We start from the raw sequence: 24187 nt of genomic DNA, 5'->3' as shown, positions 1-24187 counted from the left end.
TAAAGTTATAAAGACAGGTCATAGAAAATTCTTGACAATAGTACACAACACAGAAAACTTCAGTTTATTTGCCTACCTTTCGGCCTATCGACTGCACCGCTCACATTTGCAAGGGTATCAAACACAGCTAAGGGAAAACCCTTAGCTGTGCAGCGATCCAGTATAAGGGGATAAGAGTGATAGTTTACCTCGACAATTTCCTCTTAGCCAATCAACAGAAAGACCAGTTAGAGGAAGACACCTTATACGTGGTAAATTATCTGGAAAAGCTTGGATGGAAAATAAACAGAAATAAATCTCTGAACCCACCAACCCATTGTCTAGACTACTTGGGGATAATGTGGGACACAGAGAAAAACAGAACCTTTATACCGGACAGCAGAATAGACAACTTAACAAGTATCCTTATGGAAGTATTGAAATCAGGAACTTGGAATTGGGTCACAGGAAAAAGTCTTGTAGGGAAATTGGGTTTTGAATCTTTCACGGTCCCTCTAGGAAGATTACATATCAGACGTCTTCAACGTGCAGCCATTTGTCTTCCTCAACACCAGAAAATACGGAAATTTCTAATACCGACAAAAGCTCTACAGAAATGTTCTTGGTGGTTGGAACACCTTCACAAAGGACAAACAATTTTCACATATCAGGGCACAGTATTCATCACAACAGATGCTTCAGACAACGGATGGGGTGCTCATGTCAACGAGTCTCTAATCAGCGGAGTTTGGGAGAAGAGCCAAACCTTGTGGCATATAAATCGCAAAGAGCTGTATGCAGTATACCGAGCATTTCAGATGACGTTACCCCAACTACGAGAACGACGAGTTCAGTCCGACAACAAAACGTTTGTGTCCTATATAAAGAATCAGGGGGAACAAAATCCAGTCTCTTAACAGACCTAGTAGCAAAACTTCTGGAACTTGCTCAAAGGAACAGAACAGAAATTTTTGCTTAATACATTCTAGGTGTTTTCAACGAGATTGCCGACAGCCTCTCGCGGCAGAAATCTCTAGCGGACTGGCATCTGTCGGATCGAGTGACGAACTTTCTATTCAAAAAGCGGGGAATTCTTCAGATAGACCTTTTCGCAACTTCTCATTCGAAAGTACCGATTTGTGTGGCTTGAGATGTGAGGGACAAAGGTGCTATTTTCATAGATGCATTCAGCAAAACATGGGACTTCGACCTAGCTTGGGTATTTCCTCCACCAGCGTGGATACGCAGGTCAAAGGGAAGTGAGGAAGGTGTAATCTCACATGGTCAAGCCTAGGCAAGACATGAAATATATCATTTTCTTCCCTTCGTGGGGAAAAGTTTCCTATCTTTTACGATATTCATTTGTTTGTCTTTCGTCATCTTAATACACCTTTCATACACATATCCGTCCTCACGCAATCCAATCCACACCTTTTTCGGTCGTCTCCTACCCCTTATGTCTATGCACATTCATACTCACCACATACCATCTAATATGACTTCCATTCCTCTTCATCAGATGCCCATACCACATCATTATTGGTCATTCATTGCATTATTTCTATAATAACTGACAGCATTTCTAAATTCGCTGGCTTATTTCTCAATTCCGTGATTCATTTTCTCAATTCACTGAGCCGCTTCTCAATTCGATGTTTCATTTTCTCAATTCGATGGTTGCCCAATTCGGTGATTAACTTTTCTCATAAACCACTTCACCAAATCTGGTCCCAATTGCATCATTAGATTCAAGATGGAATAAAGTTCAGTATTTGTTATTAAAATATTCATAAAAGCCTAATTTCAATTTCGGCACCGAATTGAGAAAAAATAGACCCTTCCGTAGAAATGCCCATAAAATTTATAGAACACACGTCAATTTTAAGCACAAATCTAAACCAACCGTCTAAAAATTTTACATCCGTCAATAACCCGACACAGTTAAGTAGACAGCACGTCAAACGGATTGCATACCAGCGACGTACCTTTTGATTCTCCCGGGTTATTCATTCATTCACTCATTCTTCCTAAAATTAAGAGCTGTGAATCATCCGTCCCTTTCCTTTTCGACGGATATGAAAATGACGGATATAACTTTAAATAAAATTAGGCGGTGTCTGCAGGAATCGGGGCCTTATCATAATTAAAACGGGTCTGTAACTTTAGTTCGAATGTCAGTAGTTCGATGAATGCTTATTCGACTGAATTATTGACCAAAGCATTCATCGAACAACTTACATTTCTTGTTCGATGAATGCTTCGGTCAACCGTTCGTCGGTAAAAGAGGGGTTCGATACAAAATTGACTCGGAAGAATGATCATTCGTTAAAAAGGGTTTCGAAAAATATTTCAGTCGAATAAGCATTCATCGAACTACTGACATTCGAACTAAAACACATAATAACGGGTTCTTACCGCGTTTAAAATAGGGATATGAGACTCCCGGTAAGAACCCGTTATTATGTGTTTTAATTATAATCATACCTAGGCAGGTTTTAAGCGCATTAGGGCTAATAATTCTCATTATGGCAACTTCTCCTTTTGGCTACTTCTGATTAGGGCTACTTCTCACTTAGGTAGGCGAGTGCGTAAACATAAGGCGTAGCCAAGTTGAAAACAAATTTCATTCTTCTTCTACCGTGTGGGTAGTGAGGTGGATGACCAACCTCATTAACCCTGGTGTCAGGGTTATTATTGAGCCGCCAAAGGCCCCTGACATAACTCATGTAACGACTACGTACTTACATCAGTAAGTAGTAACAGGGACCCACGGCTTAACGGGCTTTTCGAAGTACGGATCATCACACCAATCAGGTGATCAGCCTGTAATGTCCTAACCAAACTAGGGATCACAAAGTGATTTTTGTGATATGTCCCCACCGGGATTCGAACCCAGGGCCTCCGGATCGTGAGCCCAACGCTCAACCACTGGACCACGGAGGCCGTTAGTATTAATTGAAAGAAATCGAGGTTTTGTTGAAGAAAATCACAAAATGTGTTTTTTTTTTAATCGTCTTCTGATTGCTCCAGACTCCGCCAAACCCAACAAATAGGTACTTATCACGTTAAAAGTGAACAACGCCATCTATCGTGTATTTGGGGAACGGGAAGTCCCTCTATCATCATCATCAGGGCAATGTCATGTCAACAAATGTCAAATAGCAATATTGCTTTTTATGAGAATTGCTTCAATGTGGCCGCTTTTGAACCCTAAGTACTTACTGAAGTATAGGAACGCTAGGTTCGTTCTCTTCTTGTTTAGTAGTTGACTGTGCCGCTTGTCTGTGAAGCAACGTATAATTTGAATAGGAATATCAATTATTATTACCACATTACTGTCGCCAGACTATTCATAGTTACGCCGTGCTATATTAAAACAAGGTATGCTCAATGAGGAGCTCGGTGGCGCAGCGGTAAACGCGCTCGGTCTGCGATTGTTGAAGTTAAGCAACTTTCGCAAAGGCCGGTCATAGGATGTGTGACCACAAAAATAAAAAGTTTTCATCTCGAGCTCCTCCGTGCTTCGGAAGGCACGTTAAGCCGTTGGTCCCGGCTGCACTAGTAGTCATTAATAACCACCAATCCGCACTGGGCCCGCGTGGTGGTTTAAGGCCCGATCTCCCTATCCATCCATAGGGCAGGCCCAGCAGTGGGGACGGTAATGGGCTGGTGATGATGATGCTCAAAAGTGACAGCTAACATTTCAAGGTTAACCGCGCTGACGTCATCACACCCTCCGTTGCCATTTTGTAAAAAAAATATCCGCGACTATGTCTTTAATTTACATTACAAAGCAATTTTGAACTTTTAGTAAAAGATTTACTTACAGTTTTAATGTTTTTTTATACATAGTGTGTCAAGTGATAGTAATTCAGTACGTTAGTCAGTAATTCACTTCATCATCATCAGCCCATTAACGTCCCCACTGCTGGGGCACGGGCTTTCTCTATGGATGGATAGGGAGATCGGGCCTTAAACCACCACGCGGGCCCAGTGCGGATTGGTGGCTATTAACGACTGCTAATGCAGCCGGGACCAACGATGATTTTTATATGTGTCAAATGACAGTAATTAAGTACCTAATTAATTACTATTAATTTTCAATAATAATAAAATTTAAGTCCTTGGAATGTTGGAGATACTAATTTTACACTTACGTTATCAAACGACTAGCAATGGCAGCTTTTCATAGGATTGAGCATACTTTGTTTTGTTGTACATTGAGTTAGACTATAGATGGATGACATTGAAAATTATCTATATATTTGTTAGTGACATCGTAAAGAATATTGAGGAGGATGATCAAGATACATCATTCATGATTCTGAGTTAGTATAAAGTAGAATTTTTCGACGGAAAATTCGTGTTTTTAATTTTTTTTCAATTCTATACTTTTGCGATGGAAAATTCGTAACGATGTCACTTATACAATCCGTTCCGTGCGTCGTCAAGTTTGCGGACGAGTGGAGTGCAAAGTTAAAGTACTTATGAACTTTTTGCTCATACTTGGCCCTTCCAACCTTTTTCTTCTATTACGTGCGCTGGACAAATTTTTTTTCAGTACGTAACATAGTTACACTTTGAATCGTCAATTTTTATATTATGGCTAGTAGGAGTGAGACCAACGGCTTAGCGTCCAAGGCGCGTAAAACCTAAATCAAATTAAAAATTACATACCCTTTACGGTCGTCACTGTCTGAGGTATTTTCGTCAGAGTCTTCACAGACAGCGCTCTAGGAATAACAAATAAGTAACAAGTACGATGAGTGAGTAAGTATATACCTTCATTGTAAATCATACAAGCTTCTTTTGCACTTATCGTATTTTCAAATACAAGCGAATAATAATTTCCATCTTAATCAATTATCAGATTTATTGTGAATTAGAATTCGAATTCAGAACAAGAATTTGAATTGAATTTGAAATTCTGATGCACGACAAATGTGATAATTGATGAAAATGGAAATTATCATTCGTTTGTATTTGAAAATAAGATGATTGCTATTATTAAATTGCTAAGTAAGTACTATAATTTATTATAAGTAAGTATATACAGAGTGTTAGTGACACCGTAACGAATAGGTACTGAGGGGGATGATTCAGATCATGCTTCTGAGTTAATATCTAGTGGAATTTTTCGTCGCAAAATTCTTGATCAAAATTGAGTTCCTACTTTTGCGACGGAATATCCACTTGATATCAACTCAGAATCATGGTCTGAACCTTCCCTCAAAGTTTTCGTTACTAACACCTGTAGTTACTGTTATAAGTACTAATTTCGTACTTACCTTAAATCCTTTCAAAACTTTATTCTTATTCTCATTTTCAACCACTGAATGACGTTTTTCGCGCTATAAAAACAACAATACATCATTACCATAACAGATTGAAAAGGCCACATTGAAGCAATTCATTTAAAAAAGAAATATTGCTATTTGACATTCATTGTCATTTCGTACTTTTAAATACGAATGATACAATGAGTAGGTAAGTACTTTTATATGGGCAACTATTGCATTTACTTACACGAATTGCTTCAATGTGAAAACCCGAAGTGGTTAGGTTGTCACTTGTATTGTATGTAAGTAGGATATTTTTTCCTAACCGCCCTTTTCGCTCAAACAGCCAACGCGATCTATGTTTACGTAAATACATGACTCGTGCTATCGAAGCTACCTTTCGTGGCTTCGCGGCACGACCTCCGCACCGCGCACGGCGCAAATTACATCCACCCCTTCGACCAATAGCCGTTCGACATCTATCTATGAAGATGTTCTGCGTTACATTCTCTGCGTTTATTTGTGGAAGACCTCGATATATATCAAATATTTTGAAGCCACGAAAGGTAGCTTCGATAGCACGAATCATGTATTTGGGTGAATTTCAACAAGTCTCATTTTTTTATCATTTCGGTGAGATTTTTTATTTTAATACTTTTCTTCACATATTTGACGACAAATAAAACTTTAACCTATTTTGAGTTATGTGCGTGAGTGGGCATCAAATACGATCGAAACTTACTGAGATATTTAAAATTGAATTTTTATGAGTCCACTGAAATGATAAGTACCCACTGAAATGATATAAATATACACCGAAATGATATAAATGTACACTGAAATGATAATGAGTCCACTGAAATGAAATTAACCCACGGAAATGATACAGTCAAGAAAAATTGTGCTGCTTAGCTAGGGTTCCGTACAAAGTGAAGTTCGATTTATACATAAATAGCCTATATACGTCCCAGTAGGAACATATAGAGTAGGCCTGTGCCTACTCTCAATTAACCCTTATGGAGCATACTCCATCACGCTGCTCCACTGCGGGTTGGTAATAAAAAATAGTTTAATACTATTTACTAATAGTAATAGATTGTTGTTCGTTTCTTTCATCGAACAATAAAAAATGCATTTAGTTGTTGTCAATATGTGGAGCCGTGGTAGCTAATGGGTGGGTGGTAAGGTAATTCATGTTTAGATCAGAAATGATTGTCACATGCTCAGCGGTGAAGAAAAACATCGTGAGGAAACACACATTCCCGAAAATTCCATTTTCGGAGGTATGTGACCTAATGTGTATTGGGCTGGTTTCCCCTTAGTGGGTTGGAAGGTGAGACAGGCAGTCGCTTCTGTAAAATACTGTCAAATCTTCAAGTTAGGTAAGCGGACCCTATGAAAAATCGGTATAATGCTAGGGGGATGATGCTTATTGTCAATGTGTCTTTTTTGTGGCTATTGTCATTGCTTCTTTATTACTTACCTACATTTTTTTTAAATAATATAGGTTCACGTAGGACCACAATCTCACCTGATGGTAAATGACGATGTGGTCTAGGGTGGATCACACTTACCTAGCAAATGCCTTTTCACCCTAGACTTGAAGTCTCCTAGATTATAACGAGTTGGAAGTTATATCCATACCCAAGAGCTCGAGATGGTTGGTAATTCACTCCGGAAAGTCCCAGTCAGGAGGAAAGTACTCCGTTTTGCGGTGAACAGACACGCCTGGGTCATGGAAGCGTTGAGTCCAACCTACTTGTTGTCACCCCAGTCTGAGACGGACTTAAGGGGCAGTTTCACACGATTCACAAGATCCTCTCTGAGGGCACTATCATCTCTGGTGCTTACGCGTGCATTGGACATGTATCTCTCCATCACTGTGCTATCGTCTGCATGCCTAAAGATACCCGGCATAATCAGCAGATCATTGATAGAAAAAACGTGGCGGAGAGAACAGATCCCTGAGGGAGTCCGGCATTAATAGCATGTAGATCAGACAAGCACCCATCAACTACTACCCGAATCAATCTTTCCCTATCTATCCAATTACATAGGCTAGAAGGGATCCTGAATATATCAAGGGACATAACAAGATCCTCGCCTTGATTCTAGATTGCCTCACTCCATAAGCGTGTAGCATACACAAGAAGAACATCAGTTGACCTATCTCTGAGTAAATTGTTGGCTTCAAGGTACGCCAGGAGGCGGTTGTTCAGGATTAGCGGCGGTTGTACCGAGATGGGGCGGTAGTTAGCAGGGTTGGTACGAGTGCCTTTTTTGGGCATACACTGCACATTGGCAAGGTTCCATGGTTTCGGGAATTGTCCTGAACCCAGAGAAAGCAGGTAGAGGCGTGTCAGTAGGAGACTATTCAGGTGCACAGTTCCGCAGTACTATTTCTGGGATATCATCAGGACTACTGACCTTATTCACGTCTAGAGTGCGAAGCATTTTTATACGGCAGAAGTTTGCTTCGACCGATTTGAATAGCGGCTAAAAGGTTTTACTACCAGCTCAGTCAGTTTGGCATCAATTTGGCCAATATTGTCGAAACGTGCCCTGCGCATTGTCTTCTTGCAAGACTTTGCAGCGGTATTCAGGGATTTTTTCAGAGCACGCATGTTAGGAGGCATATTAGAGCTTCTGCACTAGCATACTCCGCGATGTACCATGAGCGAGCCTTATCGTCAGATGATACGTCAGAAAATGGGATAGAGTATTCCATTGCCTGACAACTAATATGGCATCTCCGCAGCTCGTCGAGTCTTCCGAAGAAAAGCAAACGTCACGCCAAGGATAGGTTTGCGAAGAAGTGCCGCATCTCATCCCAATCTGCTAGCGTGTGTCACCATATTTGCCTCGATCCTCTGGGGCTAGAATCAGGTGAGGAATAGACAGACACATATCACACCAGACAATGGTCGGATGTTCCCAAGGGGGAAGTCACTGATAGAGATTGATATTGGTCCGGATCAGTTATCAGCAAAAGGTCCAAGCAGTTGGCGCTATAGTTAGCAACGTCAGGTATCTTTGTAACGCAATTCACCAGATGTGAGAGATTTTGCCACACATGGCAAAAGCTTGCGCCTCTTTGCCAGCATGGTTGGTCTTCTGGAACAACCACTCTTGCTGGTGGGCGTTGGAGTCCCGGAGAAGAACAAATTGCGCTGAGAGATACCTCCGCCGTGCCAACTCCACTGTCCTACTGAGGTAGGTGAATAACCTGCTTGTCTCAGAGTTACCGCTGTGCGATCGGTAGACACTGGTGTAAACTATTTTATCCAGGCCAGTGTCCACCAGGATCTAAAGAATGGATAAGTCTGGGTATTCAAGGTTACCGAGAAAAGCAGAAAGAGGAGTTTGATAGAAGGTTATATGACGTTTTCCAATCACCCAAAATGGTTTTGGAAAACCATGAGATCATCTCGAGGAAAAATAAAATAGCTCCACAGAACTGTTAAAAAGGCCCTTAAAACAATACCTAATTCGAAACTAAAATTTTACACACGGATCTCTAAAACTTAACGGTTTTATCATTTCAGTGTTACATATCATTCCCATGGACTGTTATTGGCATTTCAGTCCACCGAATCCACCGGAATGATAACACCGAGATGATAAAAAACAGGTTATTTTTGTATAAACTGTGAATTTAAATAACTATCGAAAAATCGACACTTCTCAAACAAAACAGTACTTGCAGCCGATTTAACACATCAATATGAAATAAATTGAACTAATCTAACACGAGTTATAATGGCTACCGAAATGATTTTTTACTGATTTATTTTTGTCCCCCTATCACCGAAATGATAAATTTCTTTTTTTGGCGGGAAACCATTACACGCTGTGACGGGTATGTTCACGTCTAGCGGTCGAGCCGAACCAATGCGAGGTGTTGGCAGGTAAGGAGGTGTCATAGACGCAATGTTGACGGAGTTATTCTACCAAAACTTACTGTCCTCTGAAATGATAACTTTTTTTCGGACAAAATTTAACTGTCTGTCAAATGTTTGAGAAGGAAGGTAAACAGACAGAAATAGTTTTTGTTGTTAGATTATTTAATAATTTATCGAAATTCTATCAATTTAAATCCCAATAATAGAAAATAATTGTAGAGCAAGACATTTTATAAGCGATAATGGGTTACGGACAAGCTACCGAAATGATAAAATGACACTTTAAAAAATTTTTTCACCGTGTTACAGTTGCTGAAACTGAATGATTTTTTTTGCCAAGGTAGAGGACTACTTACTTTACCCAGAAAAAATATTCAAAATCATTTAGCAGAACTTTGCACTACCGTTCTCAGCCAAGACCCCTTTTTTTTTCGCTTTTGCAATTCACCCATTTACGTGACTTTGATGTGACTTATTGTAGATTTGCCGCAGATGGCATTAACTACTTGGCCGGACAAACGGGGAGCGCTGAAGGCTCTCACCCGGTACAACATTTAAGACAGCAGGCCTGAGGGTGCCCAGTAGGGCGCGAACCTCAGATCAGGGCGTCGTCTGAGAGAAAAATTTTTTGAAGGAATTTATCGACCTTAGTGGGTCGATATAAGCGCTGATTGAGGGAAGTCGGTCAGTATCGGGGTCCTTAAGTGTTAGGCGTCGCGAGCTGATTGGCTGCCTCTATGGATAGAGTAATTGGGTCGACGGGATCGTATATTACGTCCTTTGGACGCCGATACCTCGCGGCGCGGGTGTCATGCAGACTCTACAGGAGGGTTCAGAAGGTTGGGGAAGACGAGTTCTCCAGTGCAGACCATGTCTTGGGAAACGAAGTGTAGGACGCGCTTGGCCTAAATGGAGTCACGATATCCGTAAAATGGCTGGCAGCGGCTGGAGGAGAGAACCCGAGGACGAGGAGGCCTAAGCCTATGTCCAGCAGTAGCCGAGTGTAAACTTTATTTTATTTATTTATTTCTCTCTCTACAAAGGATCACTTAATTACTAATGTTTTGAAAGAATACCTTTGAGAGACCTGGAGTCTGTACTGGGCTCGAAACCCGTATTACAGTTCACCAGGCTCCCCTCCTCTGAACTATGTACAGTGCTATACAAATTAATTAAGTGCAGTAGTACGTAGTAATCAACTGTTGATGGTGATTATGTTCAGGAGGAAACAAGTGAATGTTCATACCAGTTTCGTTGTAGATGCTATCTCCATGGAGTCTCTGGCTCCCAGCAGATTGGCTTTGGTCACAGGTTGGTGGTTGAGGCCCGATGCAGTGCTAACGGCGTAAAGTTATACAGGGTGTTAGTAAAACCGCACCGTATACTTCTTCTTCTATAGTGTGGGTTGTGAGGTGGATTACCAACCTCATCAACCATGGTGTCAGAGCCGCCAAAGGCCCCTGACATGGCTTATGTAACGACTACTTACTTAAGTAGTAACCGGGACCAACGGCTTAACGTGCCTTCCGAAGCACGGATCATCTTACTTTTGGACAATCAGGTGATCAGCCTGTAATGTGAGAATATCAAGTGGAATTTTTGTCCCAAAAGTATGGATCTGGAAATAATAAAAAACGACATGAAATTCGCGACGAATTCCACTTGACATTAACTCAGAGTCATGAGCTGAATCATCTTCCTCAGTATTCGGTACAGTGTCACTGACACCATGTACGGTCACGAGCATAATATGTATACACTTTGGCACCATGTCACATTAACTTTATGTAATAATAATATATACAAATATGTTAGTGCGACAGAGTCCTAAAGTGGGTACATTATATTGCTCATGATCATAACTGTACCTATATTAAATTATTTATTATAGAGCATCAAGTGCAGTACAACACTTCGATGACATAACACTGTATCACGTCTGTATCCCCGAAGGGGTAAGCAGAGGTGTAGTATCAGGGATGTTAGGGAGCTCCGTAACCGAATTCGAAATAAAAGTTTCGGATAATATCCATGACCGGATCTACCTATGGGCTGATTGGGCTGCAGCCCAGGGCCCCGGGGTTACAAAGGGCCCCCAGATCCCGCTAAAAAGTAGACCATAATTTGAAAAAAGAAATGTCTGTTAAAATATTTTTTGCTATTAAGTAATTGAGTATTAAGATAGGCCCCCAAGTAGTTTCGGCCCAGGGCCCGACAAATTCACGATCCGGCCATGATAATATCGGATAGGGGCCGGAGCCTAATAATTGTTTTGATCGGCTTGTCGCTGCCAGTGCCGACACACACCGCGCGCATTGTTTGTTTTTTCTTCTTTTGTCGTTATAACATATAGGTATAACTTGTCGTTATAAATGAAACCACTTTATTACCTATTTGTAATTTACTTTTGAAATTCCTTAAAAAAATAATATCCGTAACCAATATTATCCGAATCTAACGGATAATCCGAAATAATTTATTATTCGTATCCGTAACCGTAATCATTTTTAAATCCGTATCCAATCCGTATCCGAAATTTCATATCCACAACAGTGAGTAGTATACAGAGTATACAGAGTGAGTAGTATACGCTTCCCATATGTATTGGGTTGTATGTATAAATGGATCTCGCTCACCTATTTGACACCTAACCTCAACATGTTATCAATAAAACATTAGTATTCAGCTGCATTTTGATTTGAGCTTAATCAAGGCTTATTTAATAACGCCTGAAATTTTATCGTTAGCAACAGGTCAGTTGAATATTCCATTGTCTACATTTATATAAATTCAGGCGTTATCTCATGTTGATTTATTTAAAATCCTTCATTTAGTCAAGAAATTAAAACAATCTACAATTTATTTTGGACATTGTTATTAATATTTTCTTCGCCCGTTTAAGGGACAGGCTAAGATCATGAAATCATGCTGCCTAGTCATCAGTATGCTTTTTTTTGGACACGTGGTGATTACATTCTCTTTGGTTTAGATATTAATGCGATGATGACGTTTATATTTCTTTCTTTTGCTCTTCACTGGACAGGCAATGTAGTTATGGCCATAAAGCTAATAAATTGTAGAAATAAAAAATAAATAATTTTTTTTTAGTACTTATTATGAAATATGAATAAGTAAGTACTAAAATACTAACATAATCTTCAGTATAGATCCCATATTCCCTCTCATATCGACACTAGTGGCCGTGCCTCTTCGGCTGGGTGCCTTACTTTCCCCCTGAAAAATAACAATAAACATTACACATACATATATTACATATAACCTACATTACATTTTTTAATTATTTGTTTGTATTTCCTGCATGTGCGATAAAGTTTTTTTGTGTTATAAAAAGCAACGCTTAATACACGAACAGACAGACATTCACTTTCCCTAATCCCAATGTCGCAGAAGTAAGCACAAAGTCCTATGGATAAGTAAAAGATAGAAGCGATTACAGAGTTACCACTACCAGCTGCGCACTGGTAGAGGCTCACGTTCCGAAGGTCCCGGGTTCGAACCCCGGTGGCCATATTCCACAAAAATCACTTGATCGTGCGTGATCATTAGTTTGGTTAGAACAGTGAAGGTCGATCACCCGATTGTCCGAAAGAAAGATGATTTATCTACTTTATTTTTTTTATATTTCACTATAGCACAGTGCAGAAGCGCCAATGCGTCGTGATTATTTCATAATAATATATATAAGTATGTACGAAGACTTAAGAAACACAATTAAAAACTAATTAAATAACTATGGCCCCGATCCCTGCAGACACATCCTAAATTTATTTTAAGTTATACTTGTCATTTTCTTATCCGTCGAAAAGGAAACAGTGAAATATCAAGCAACAATTATTTTTATATAAATGCTTCTGCCATTACATTGTATTTTGGAATAATTATGTACCCGAGTAATAAGAAAATAGGTAATTATCACGTTAAAGCTGTACAACGCCATCTATACTGTTTTTGGTGAACGTAGCCTGGAAAGTTTCTTATTACCTACTGTTATAGCGCAAATGTCAAATTGCAATATTGGTTTTTAGATGAAAAAGAATTGATCTGTCCTTTTTATTAAAAGTCATAATTTTTTTTTATTGAGGTTATAATTTTCTTAAAAATTTTCTCCGGTCTTTAAATTTCGTGGCGTGGAAAGGAGTAGTAATGGCCGTCAATTTTATACAGACGTGAACTGGTTCGCTGCGTTCGCTGAGTCATGTTGTTGTATCTAACTGGAAAATTCGCGGATCAATAGCACAGAATAAGGAATAATACTATGTGTAGAATGGCAACTCTCCGCCCCCCACCAGCGTCTGAGAAAGGTTTACCTCACCCCCGGACATAGTTTACAATTCGTAGAGTTTACACTAGAATCGTGTGGCGTCAGACGTCACACACACAGACGCGCGTGTTAAGATACGTCAATGTGTGGTGTCTGTGTAAAACGAGGTTGTTTGTATGAAGTGTCCGATGTGTGTCAATAGTAACCCTGACACCACCGGTTGATGAGGTCGGCCATTGAACTACTCACTCGGGTACTCTGGTTGAAGGTGTCTGACATGCAGTCCCATTTGCTCGGGTCCGGTAGTTTGTCAAAGTAATCGTCTTTGATAGCATCCATATTCGGACAGTCCGAATGTATGAACATATCGTGGAAGGCTGAATAGAATGGAATAAAGGATTTTTTTTTATTATCATACAACATACGCCTAAATGTGCAGGGTGTTAGGCTTTTCGGCGGGAAACGGGAACGGGACAGTTGCTTTCTTCATTGAGTAATCTAAATAATTAATACGAAGTGGTGTTTTGTGGTTAATGATCGCATTAAGTTAGTCGGAAGACATTCGCGAGTGTTATTATATTGGAGTATTCAATAAACAAAGTGTATCTGTCTATTTTCGCTTCGTGCCGGGAAGCCGCTTCATAACTCAAAAGTTTATGCGGACTTTTGAGTTAATTCGTTTGGGGTTCGGAGTAGGAGTCTACTCCGAGGGTGGGGGCTTAGGTTTCATCATCTTTCATCATTTCATCAATCGTCAAGAAAAAAAATACGTAAGACATGGCTGTATGGGCATAGTTCCCTTTGCCTTACCCTTCGGGGAAAACCAAAACAAAAAAAAAAGTGCAGGGTGTTAGTGACACCATAACGAGTACTGAAGGGGATGATTTAGACCACGAGTCTGAGTTGATACCAAGTGGAATGTCCTCTCGGAAAATTCATGAAATTGTTTGTTTTTTAAAATTATTTTGAGTCCATACTTTTGCGACAAAAAATTATACTAGATATCAACGCAGAATTATGGGCTCAAGTAGTGTTGGGTTCTTACCCGGAAAATTCCCGCGTTTTGGGAATTTTCCCAATTCTGAGGGAAAAAACCCGAAAAATTCCCATTTCAAGGGAAAATATTTTTTATCGCATATATTTGTATTAAAAGTAAGGATTTCCAACAAAGACCATTTAAATATAATGTATGCCTACTTATGCCCAATTTATCTTCTGTCGTAGTGTCGTATGAACTCTTAAAATACTTAAAGGAGATCATCGGATTTCGGCCCAGAAGTCAAAGTGCCGGCCAAAATATAATTTTGCTATATTCCGTTAGATCTTATCCATATGAGCATTTATTACTATGGCACCAAAGCTGTAGGGTCAATATCTTCGGTTTTATTCGATTTTAAAAAACTGTATTTTTCATACATTTTAGGTGAAAATGTAAAGTGCCGGCCAAGTAACAATAATGGTATATATCCTTAGAACTTATCCGTCTGAGCATTTATTACTATGGCACCAAAGCTGTAGGGTCAATATTTTCGGTTTTATTCGAATTAAAAAAAAAACTGAATTTTCATATATTTTTGGTGTAAATGTGAAGTGCCGGCCATGAAACAATATTTGTATATCCCGTTAGAACTTATCCATTTTACCATTTATTATTAGGGCACCAAACGTCTATGACCATTATTTTGACTTTTGTTGGACTTTACGTTATAGTTTCTGTGTGAAAAGTGCCGGTCAGCAAAAAACACATGTCAAAGCTATCGAAAAGATACCTGTAAACATTATTCACTATGACAAAAACGTGTATGACCATTAATTAGTTTGGCTTTTGTTGGATTTAAAAAAAACTTGATTTTTGATTCATTTTGTATAAAAATAAAATATAACAGGCGCGTTATTTAAAAGATCGTCAGAATGTTTATTACTATGGCATTAAACGACTATGACCAATATTTTGAACTTAATTCGATTTTCCAAAAATCAAAAAATGTTTTATCTAGTGATAATGTAACTATCTTGCTAAAGGCGTAATATGGTGGTCGTCTTTTGAAAAGTAGGTTTGCGTTTGACCACTACCTTACCTGATGGTGATACACGCTTAAGAAACTATTTTTTTTAAAGAAAAGTGTATACAAGGAATAAACAGTGGGGTGATAGAGGTACCTACTATGTTATCGGCCGAGTAGCACCAGGACATTGTGATAGGCATATTTGCAAAGTACAACTACCCGACTCCTGTTTTCCCTAACAGATACTTCAGACGTCATGCCAATATACGAGTTTCGTCACTAGATGGCAAGCCTATCTTTGGAGGGTGGTAACCATTTACAGTCAAGGTGAATCAATACCATAATTCAACCTAAACTTAGGCCGTAACGTTGAGTCGAATGCAAAAACTACAGCCAACGTCATATCTAAAATCAGATAGTATTAATATAGAAGTTCACCTAACAACATACAAAACAAAAACACAAAGTATTTATCTCACTAATAACTAGTCATTGGGAAAGCTCTGCTTGTTGTCATTGTTAAAATGTATAAAAAAAAGTTTTTTTAAAAAGTCCAATAAAAGCCAAAGTCGACATTTGGTAGTATAGTAAAAATACGTCGTTCAAGTCGTTTACCAAAAGATTTGACTTATTTTGTTTCGCTGGCTGACATTTTTCCCATTTAAACCAAAACGGAAAGAGACACGAATAAAAAGTCAAGATAACGGTCAAAAATGTTTTGCGCCAGATTATTAAATGTTCTAAAGGTCCTTTGTAATCCGCCGTACCGCATTTTTTACCCAAAGCACTTTATTTTCATACAAAATAAATGAGAAATCAAGAATTTTAAAATCCAATTAAAGCCAAACTAATGGTCATACACGTCTGGTGTCATAGTAAAAAATGTTCAGAACAATCTACTCGAAAGGTTTGACACATTTTTTTTCTCTGACCGGCACTTTCAAATTTGGGCCGGCCAAAGTATGGAAAGCCGATGATCTAATTGGAAATATATTTTGAATGGAATGTTCGATTTTAATAATTTCATGCAAAGATATCTACATATTATAGGATATATAGGATGCTTTTGGCACGAGAGAATGTCATCATCGAGGAGCAACATGGTTTTGTGCAAGAAATTGGGAGGCACGAATACCTACAGATATTATTTACTTGAACTATGAAAAAGCTTTTGATCGAGTTCCTGTCACACCATTGATTGCTAAATTAGAGCCCTTTGGAATCAGAGGCAATGTCGTGAAGTGGATTGAAGACTTCCTGTCAAATCGCACATTCTCTGTGCGCATCGGAGAATCATACTCTGTTCCCAGAAAAGTCCTCAGCGGTGTGCCGCAGGGATCGGTATTAGGACCTATTTTATTCAGTATCTACCTTACAGATCTTAAACATGGTATCATGTCTGATATATCACTCTTTGCAGATGACACGAAAATAACAGGGAATCCACTTATTAGCCATAATATAATCCAAGATGATCTTGATAGAGTAATTGCTTGGACCCGAGATTGGCTAATCACATTAAACGTAGACAAATGCACTGTGTTGCATGTTGGCAGTAACCACCCCACGTTGAGTTACACCATTGACTCAAAACCTCTCGAGTGTGTTAAAAAACAAAAAGACCTTGGCATAACGATAACACATAATCTAAAGTGGGACGAACACATTATTGGAATCACTAAGAAGGATAACTCCCTCTTATACATAATTAGAAAAGCTTTTTATCATATAGATACGGAATTGTTTCTTAGGCTTTACAAAACTTACTTACGTCAAACCGCTGTTAGAACATGGGTTTCAAATATGGAGACTTTACTATCGGAAGGACATTGCACTACTAGAGAGAGTCCAAAGAAGAGCAACAAAGATGGTGACAGTACTGGCTGGCCGGAGTGGACCTTAGCGGGGGCCGCAGGACTCTCACCTCTGGCTTGACTTCATTGGCCAGCCAGAGTGGGGCGTTAGAGCTATACGCTCGCAGGGTGGAAGTGAAAGATGCATAAGTCGCGAGTTGGTAAGGCGGGTAAACCGCCTCGCAGAAAACGGTGTACACCTCTTGACACCCTGAGATGCTCACAACCATGTTGCTGCCTTGCCGTCCAGTCGCGTCGGCTAGATAGGTGGCCCAACCAGTGAGTGACGAGTCACCGCCTGCCCAATGTATCTCTGTTATTAACATTGGTCGAGCAGGCGTCATAGTCCCCCATAGCCCCAGTATATAGGTTCACTAACCCCCAACCCAATAGCCCAGTTCCTTTTGTTCCCATAATCTGCAATAGTCCTACACGAACCAGGGATTGTCTTTGGGTGCACTCCCATAGTGCATACAGGGATAATCGCCGGTTGGTGTCACAACACATTTAGAGTAAATTGTCTTAAGGGGCCTCTACGTGTTGGCTTCGGCCCCACGCACGCCTTCCAAAAGTCCGGGACTCCATGACAGACCCGACCCGAGACATGGAAACGACATACAAATAATAATAAGATTAAAAACAATTAAATAAAAAATATTTTCCCATGATTCGGGAATTTTTCGGGTGTTTATTTTATTTTCCCATATTTTCCCGATATTTTTTCTTTCCCACCCAATTTTTTCTTTCCCTGCCCATCACTAGGCTCAAGCATCCCTCAAAGTTTTCGTTACGACGTCACTAACAGCCTGTATACGTCCCACTGCTGCTTATTTTTAATTATTCATAAAGACAAAATTCGTTACAATCTATACCCAAGTTGGAGTGGAGTTCGCTTAATAACATTAGGTATTAAATAATGAGCGTATAAGTACGTACCTATACACCGTTACATTATGTATACTACAAACTTACTATATTTCTGTCCTGTGTTCTCTAATTATTTAACTGAGCCATCTAAGTATTATATTAATTGCTGTTAGACTAAATGTACCTATATTATGATACATCAATGGCTGGCATCAATGGTATGTTGCACTTTGGAATGTACTTATGCCTATAAGCAATTTCTACCATACCCTTCGACGACGAATATTGGTCGAAGACCATCCCAATGCGAAACCAACAATAAATACATAATAATTCGCAATATGTACTGTATTCTTTCCATTTCTTTGGCGCAGTTTTGGCGGCTTTGATTCGTTTTAAAGTTTCGCGCCGTTGCGGCGGTTTGAAGTCTGCCATGTCTCCGTACACGACAAAAGGTCGGCTTGTGTCTTCCAGTCGTTCCCACCATGATTTATTTATGTCCGATTCTGTAAAATGTAATACGAACTCGAACAACACCTTATAAATGGCGAAAAGAGATAAGTAAAGGCTGCCGGTTTTTATTTTACAACGCCATCTATAATAAATTTACGAAAAGAAAAATAAGGCACTGTCAACGTCAACAAATATTTTTTTAGTAGTTTTTGGTTTGGCTACAAAGACTTTTGCCTACGTCAGTGTTACCAGCATTATCAAGATGCCTGTGTACTTTACGATGAATAAAATATATCTTTCAATAATAACCAGGTGTAGTGAGCTGCATCGATGATTCCTCTTCGATGGGATCTTCATTAGGATCGTCCTCTACAGCTGCTTCCGTTTTTAAAAGATTAGGTAAGTCAAAGAAGTATTGCGTTTGCTCTGGCGTACTTTTGGTGAAATGGCATACAAAACCTTGAAACTGAAAAAAAAAATTAAATATTTTTCTCATCTAAATGAAAAAATAAATATATTCTGATTGAAACTATTGGAAATGGCAACACTGCTTTACTTAGATTGGTGTTTTATATATATCTGACTCTTTCATACATACCTTCTCTCTCTCTCTCTTTCTCTCTCTCTATCCCTATTTTGCCTGCCTGCCAGTGTGCTCGTGTGTCTTGAGAAAGCTTCATGGGCGATCTGTTTTTTTGTTATTTTTTGCACTGGATGGTAGATCACACTAGAACTCCGTGGTGAGTGCTCTAAACTGCATTATTATAATTAAATTATTTAAAAAAATATAGTTACCTCTCCAACAACTTTTTTCATTTTTTCTCTCCATTCGTAATCGATTCTTGCAGCAGTTTTGTACCCACGAGAGAGATCGAGAATCAAATTTTGGCCTTCCACTAGTATATCGTTCAGCATGTTAATATAATTTGTGTATTCTGTAAAGAGAATGTTTAGTGCGCATTGCGAAGGCTACAAAGGCCAGTTACTCTTGCGGCAGATGAATAATTATTATAATATCTAGTAAAATTTTAATTGATTAAGCTTTGGGAAACTTGGAAGACGCACAAAAAGAACCTTTTCAAAAGAATTCGTCTCGGTAAAAGGAAAGGTAACAAGTACACATAATAATAGGATAGACGTGAGACATTTAATTAAATTCTGAATGTTGTAAAAATGAAAGCCTGGATGTTCAAAATCACCACGTGTTAGAAAAATGAGGATAAAACTGCCTATTTCTCCCATCAGGTGTCGCTGCTGTGGAATGTTCGTAGGATTAAACATTGATAGTTCCCCATACTATTTATATAACAAAAATATTTTTTACACTATAACCTTTTGCGCAGCGCATAACTGCAAAATCATAGTGTTATAATATTTTATTTCCTAAAGATCAGAAAGAAGAAAACTTAAAATAACCTATTTTCCATCAAAACTGCCTTTTTCTAACTGATGGCTTTTCTTTTTCGTAACTCATGTTTCAGACAGGATACACTCGACATTGCTCCACATTTTATAGAAATTATGCTGATTATGGCAATTACAACTTAAGATTGTTCGTATCTGCTAATTCGGTTTGTAAGGGAAAAATAAGTTACGCTAAATTTTATGTAAGCTATTTCGAGATTTCGTCTTAATTTATCTTATTTATCTGGTTTTAGCTCTCAAATTAATCACGTGGTGTTTATTTGAGCAAAAAACGTGTATTTGTTTGACCTTCATGTGGCCTCTAATATGTTACTATTATGAAGTTACTAACTTTCAATAATCTGTAACTTCTCCATCTTGCTCTTCATCCGTTCTGAACACATGACATACATCAGTCCGGCCATATTCTTGCATTCCAGTTGCGTCTGTAGTGCAGCTACCTTCTCCTTCCTCTCTCGATGAGCTTCGCGGAGCATATACGAAGTGCGTACTTGCTCATTTCTGGACAAAGTGACGAATATTTTCGGTGACTGTCTGTGTCTATTATTAATACTTAACGTCTATGATATTGTTATTACGGACATTATCGTCACAACTATTAGATTACGCATCGAGCATCTTGTGACAAATACAATGGTCTTCGACTTGTAAGGGTTGATGCTGGAGGCGTGTGAGATAGTGCTGGATTACCAGCACCAGCACTTAAAGTAAGTATTAACTGACTTTAAGTGTTGGTGCGATGCAGCTGACTCCCAGAAGGTGCAGCAGCTTGATGTGGATCACCAGTTTGGTGGCTGGCAAGGGTGTTGCTGTCGTCAAATATCATAGAACATAAAAAAACAACTTACTGCAGAATAAAATTAAATCTCTCTCTCAAATAGGCTATTTCTTTCTGTAAAGTTATCTTAAACTGTTCTCGTAATTCTTCTTCCTTTTGAGTCAGTCGTATTTCAAAAATCTTCGGGTCGATAAATCTTGGTGTGTTTCCGTCAATTACATCTTTGAGAGCTTCTTCTTTGTGACAGTCACAACAGCAAAAGTATTCTAGGTGTATTTTAGTTTCTAAGTGATCTTCGGAAACTGTGTCCACTCTAGATGTACTATCTTTAACAATTTCGAGAATCTCAGGGGTTTGTGGACTAATGCTGACTGTACGTTCACGTATGTGCTGCATCTAAAACAATAAATAATTCAATTTTTAGTTTTTGACTGAATTTTCGAGCATCGGAAGTTACGTACTTACGAAAGTTGCTGAAATATCGTAGGTCTAAGGTTAGCGACATATATAATTTCGAACTGAATATTTGCAAAAAACAAAAGATTTTAGGATATTTCTGTACCGTCGGTGAAAAGTAATACAACTCGAGTTGTATCACTTTTGAGTTATTAGCACACACTTCATGTTCGAAAAATTCTCTTTCTTTCTGTCTAATTCTCGTAACTGTAGCTATTATAAATACGGAGATAATTTTTGTGTAAAGTGATATAAGTACTGTTTGTGAAGGATTCATGCTGTTATAACACGTGTAACATAATTCATCTTAACTTGCATCAAAGTGAAATGAAGATTTTCATTAAATATTTTGGTGTAAGTAAATGCAACTCAAGATATATTAAAATACACGCCATGCTTGAATTCTCACGGTCCGTGTTTAATGATATAATTTTAGTTGTAACATCAAACACCAAATTTATTTTTTCGTGAAAAGTAATATAAATTAATATATATCTAAATATTTCAGAAAATACGATCTTGGATATCAATAACATGTCGTGTATAATGATACATACAAGTTCGATTCTATGCGCCACCAGTGTGTATCTTAGGGTAACCTCCGCATAAACCTGTCTATGGGAAGCCATTTTGTCTAGAGCCACAGCAAACCATATCTGATCCGCATTGCGAATGGGTATAGGTTACGTTAGTACTTCAGACCAAACCGTGTTTTTTCTCTTTCTGTTATAACCGCCTTGTAGTACTTAATAATAGTACCTCAATAAGTTGTGAGTCCTGATCATGGCGTCGATATCACCATGGCAGGGTTAGTCAAGAGGTATTTGAGATTTGTCATAACTGTCATTAGTCTCCTTCCCTTAGCTCGAAGCATAGCTGTTTTACATAGTTTTCTTGATTACATGCAGGTTAAGCGGTGGCAGATTGAACGCTGCTTTCATTGCTAAGGAGGTTGTAGACGTGAAATAATAGCTCCAAATATTATCAAGCGCCAATTAATATGCAAGCCATTCAATACACGCTGGTTAGATCTTTGATGCAAGCGCCGGTAGTAGTATTTTTGAACCTACACAGCTGTAGATGATCGTACATACTTTTGGGTTTAAGGTTCCACTGGGATCCAGCTTGGCATCGGCAGCATCGGGATCTGCCACATCTTCTCAAGAGAAGATTACCAGTTTCTCAAACGCGTTGAATGGTGTAAATAATTGGTCGAGCTTTCTCGTCTTTATAAAGGGAACAACTACTCTGAACTCTGTGCACCACCGTTAAATTGTTTTTTCTGTATTTTGATTATATAAGAGAGAATTACGCACAGGACCGTTAAAAATGGAAAGAGGAAGGGGAGGCCTTTGCCCAGCAGTGGGATCTTGTAGGATAAATTAGATAAGAATAAATAATTGGCAACACCACGGGCACAACCACTTAATTAAACCAGGTCACAAAGTTTGTAGAAATCCCAGGAGGTATTTGAGCTTCTGAAAGGAGCTGGTTGGCTTACATAGTCAACAAAAGCACGCATAATGGACCACTTGCGTTTATGCGGAAAACTGAGCCCATTAAAGTAATTTGTCCATACATGTTGTGCCGACCCCAACTAGAGTGGGATAAAGGCAGGAGGATGATGATGATATAGTGGGAAGTTGCCCACTTCACAATAGTGGTCCATACGCGAGGATACGCGGAACGTGTGCTTACGTCTAAAGTTTTGTGGAAACGAACTCATTTAGCTTAACCATAACAGACCATGGTAAAGGTGATAAGACCTACCCTGAGGATAGCCCTGTGTAACCTATAGGTTTGAAGGTGAATCAATGATCTTCATTTTCTCTACCTATTCTTATCGTCAACATTGATTCGACTCCGTTTATGGTTCTGTCAATGTTGCGGGCTACCATTAGACCGGGAATTTTGATAATTCGAAGTATTGAATTATCAAAACCTCTGTGGAAATGCGCCCTTCGATCGCCGGGCAAGCTTTGCCCATTTTCTTCGTGATACATGTACCTATACTTTAGGGGATTTTGATTGTGGAATGAGTTGTAATCTTTTAAATAGTTTCAGCAGGAATGAAGTAACACTAACCAGTTTGTGTGATTTTGGTTTAAAAGTACGTAGGTACATCACTTTTATCTCCAGGCCGTGCTGCCAGGCTAGCCCGAAACATTCCTAATGACCAGTCGTAATATGATTCCTCTTACCTTTATTTGTTAGGGGTGTAAATATTATCATAATTGAATTTGTAAGATGAACCAACAATGGTTTTGATTAGGGGCGTAGTGTGGTGGACAAAATGTGTTTGTAGCGGGCAGCAGTGGTGGTTTTGACCGGTTATTTATGAGTTTTGAGAGTAAAATCATAACAAAATATTTTATTATCGCCACCTTACACTATATATACGTGTACCATCTTTATATGTATTTATTACTAGAAATTCGTAAAAACATGTATCATTTTACACAATAAAACCGAAAAAATAAATCAAGTTATACCACTTGACACAAATTCGTTATAGTTTATCGTTTGTGTCAATTGATATAAGTTACGTTTCTTAACTTTTTAAAGAAAATAAATAGAATTTTGCCTTTCTACAACTTCATAAAATAAACTTTCTTCCAAGACATTTTGTTTTATGTACAATAAGACTGTAAAATTATTAATTGAAAATATGATATATCAACGATGACTTTTGTATAGTTATGTGTGTAAAAAGGTATATGTAGACTTGTATCAATTTACACAGTATAAAAGTTGGTGTCAACTGATACATGTAATTTATTTTGATCCTCTACCATTTCTGTTTAGGTTCTAAATATAACTAAATATTAGAAAAGAAACCTTCCATCATCACCTATCGACACATCTAACTTCTGTTCCATTATTCCTTATAAGTCACGAGCTAGAATA

At 38.6% G+C, this 24187-nt stretch overlaps 1 protein-coding gene across 1 annotated transcript in view; it reads right to left on the bottom strand.

Annotated features, from left to right (window-relative positions):
* LOC126376970 (uncharacterized) overlaps nucleotides 1-21220 on the bottom strand; it is a 28380-nt gene extending 7160 nt beyond the window's left edge. Inside the window, exons 1-11 of the mRNA XM_050024525.1 lie at nucleotides 20895-21220; nucleotides 20378-20547; nucleotides 19417-19556; nucleotides 18931-19087; nucleotides 18516-18674; nucleotides 13692-13819; nucleotides 12312-12394; nucleotides 10407-10497; nucleotides 5268-5330; nucleotides 4657-4712; nucleotides 3202-3261 (exon numbers count right to left, since the gene is read on the bottom strand). Coding sequence (XP_049880482.1) covers nucleotides 3202-3261; nucleotides 4657-4712; nucleotides 5268-5330; nucleotides 10407-10497; nucleotides 12312-12394; nucleotides 13692-13819; nucleotides 18516-18674; nucleotides 18931-19087; nucleotides 19417-19556; nucleotides 20378-20547; nucleotides 20895-21220 — 1433 coding nt within the window. The remainder of the gene's footprint in view (nucleotides 1-3201; nucleotides 3262-4656; nucleotides 4713-5267; nucleotides 5331-10406; nucleotides 10498-12311; nucleotides 12395-13691; nucleotides 13820-18515; nucleotides 18675-18930; nucleotides 19088-19416; nucleotides 19557-20377; nucleotides 20548-20894) is intronic.
* Nucleotides 21221-24187: the final 2967 nt, after the last annotated feature.

This window comes from Pectinophora gossypiella, chromosome 22, assembly GCF_024362695.1.
Source record: "Pectinophora gossypiella chromosome 22, ilPecGoss1.1, whole genome shotgun sequence".
NCBI classification, from domain to species: domain Eukaryota; kingdom Metazoa; phylum Arthropoda; class Insecta; order Lepidoptera; family Gelechiidae; genus Pectinophora; species Pectinophora gossypiella.
The sequence above is the reverse complement of the archived record's forward strand: the minus strand, read 5'-3'. Positions and strand labels throughout refer to the sequence as shown.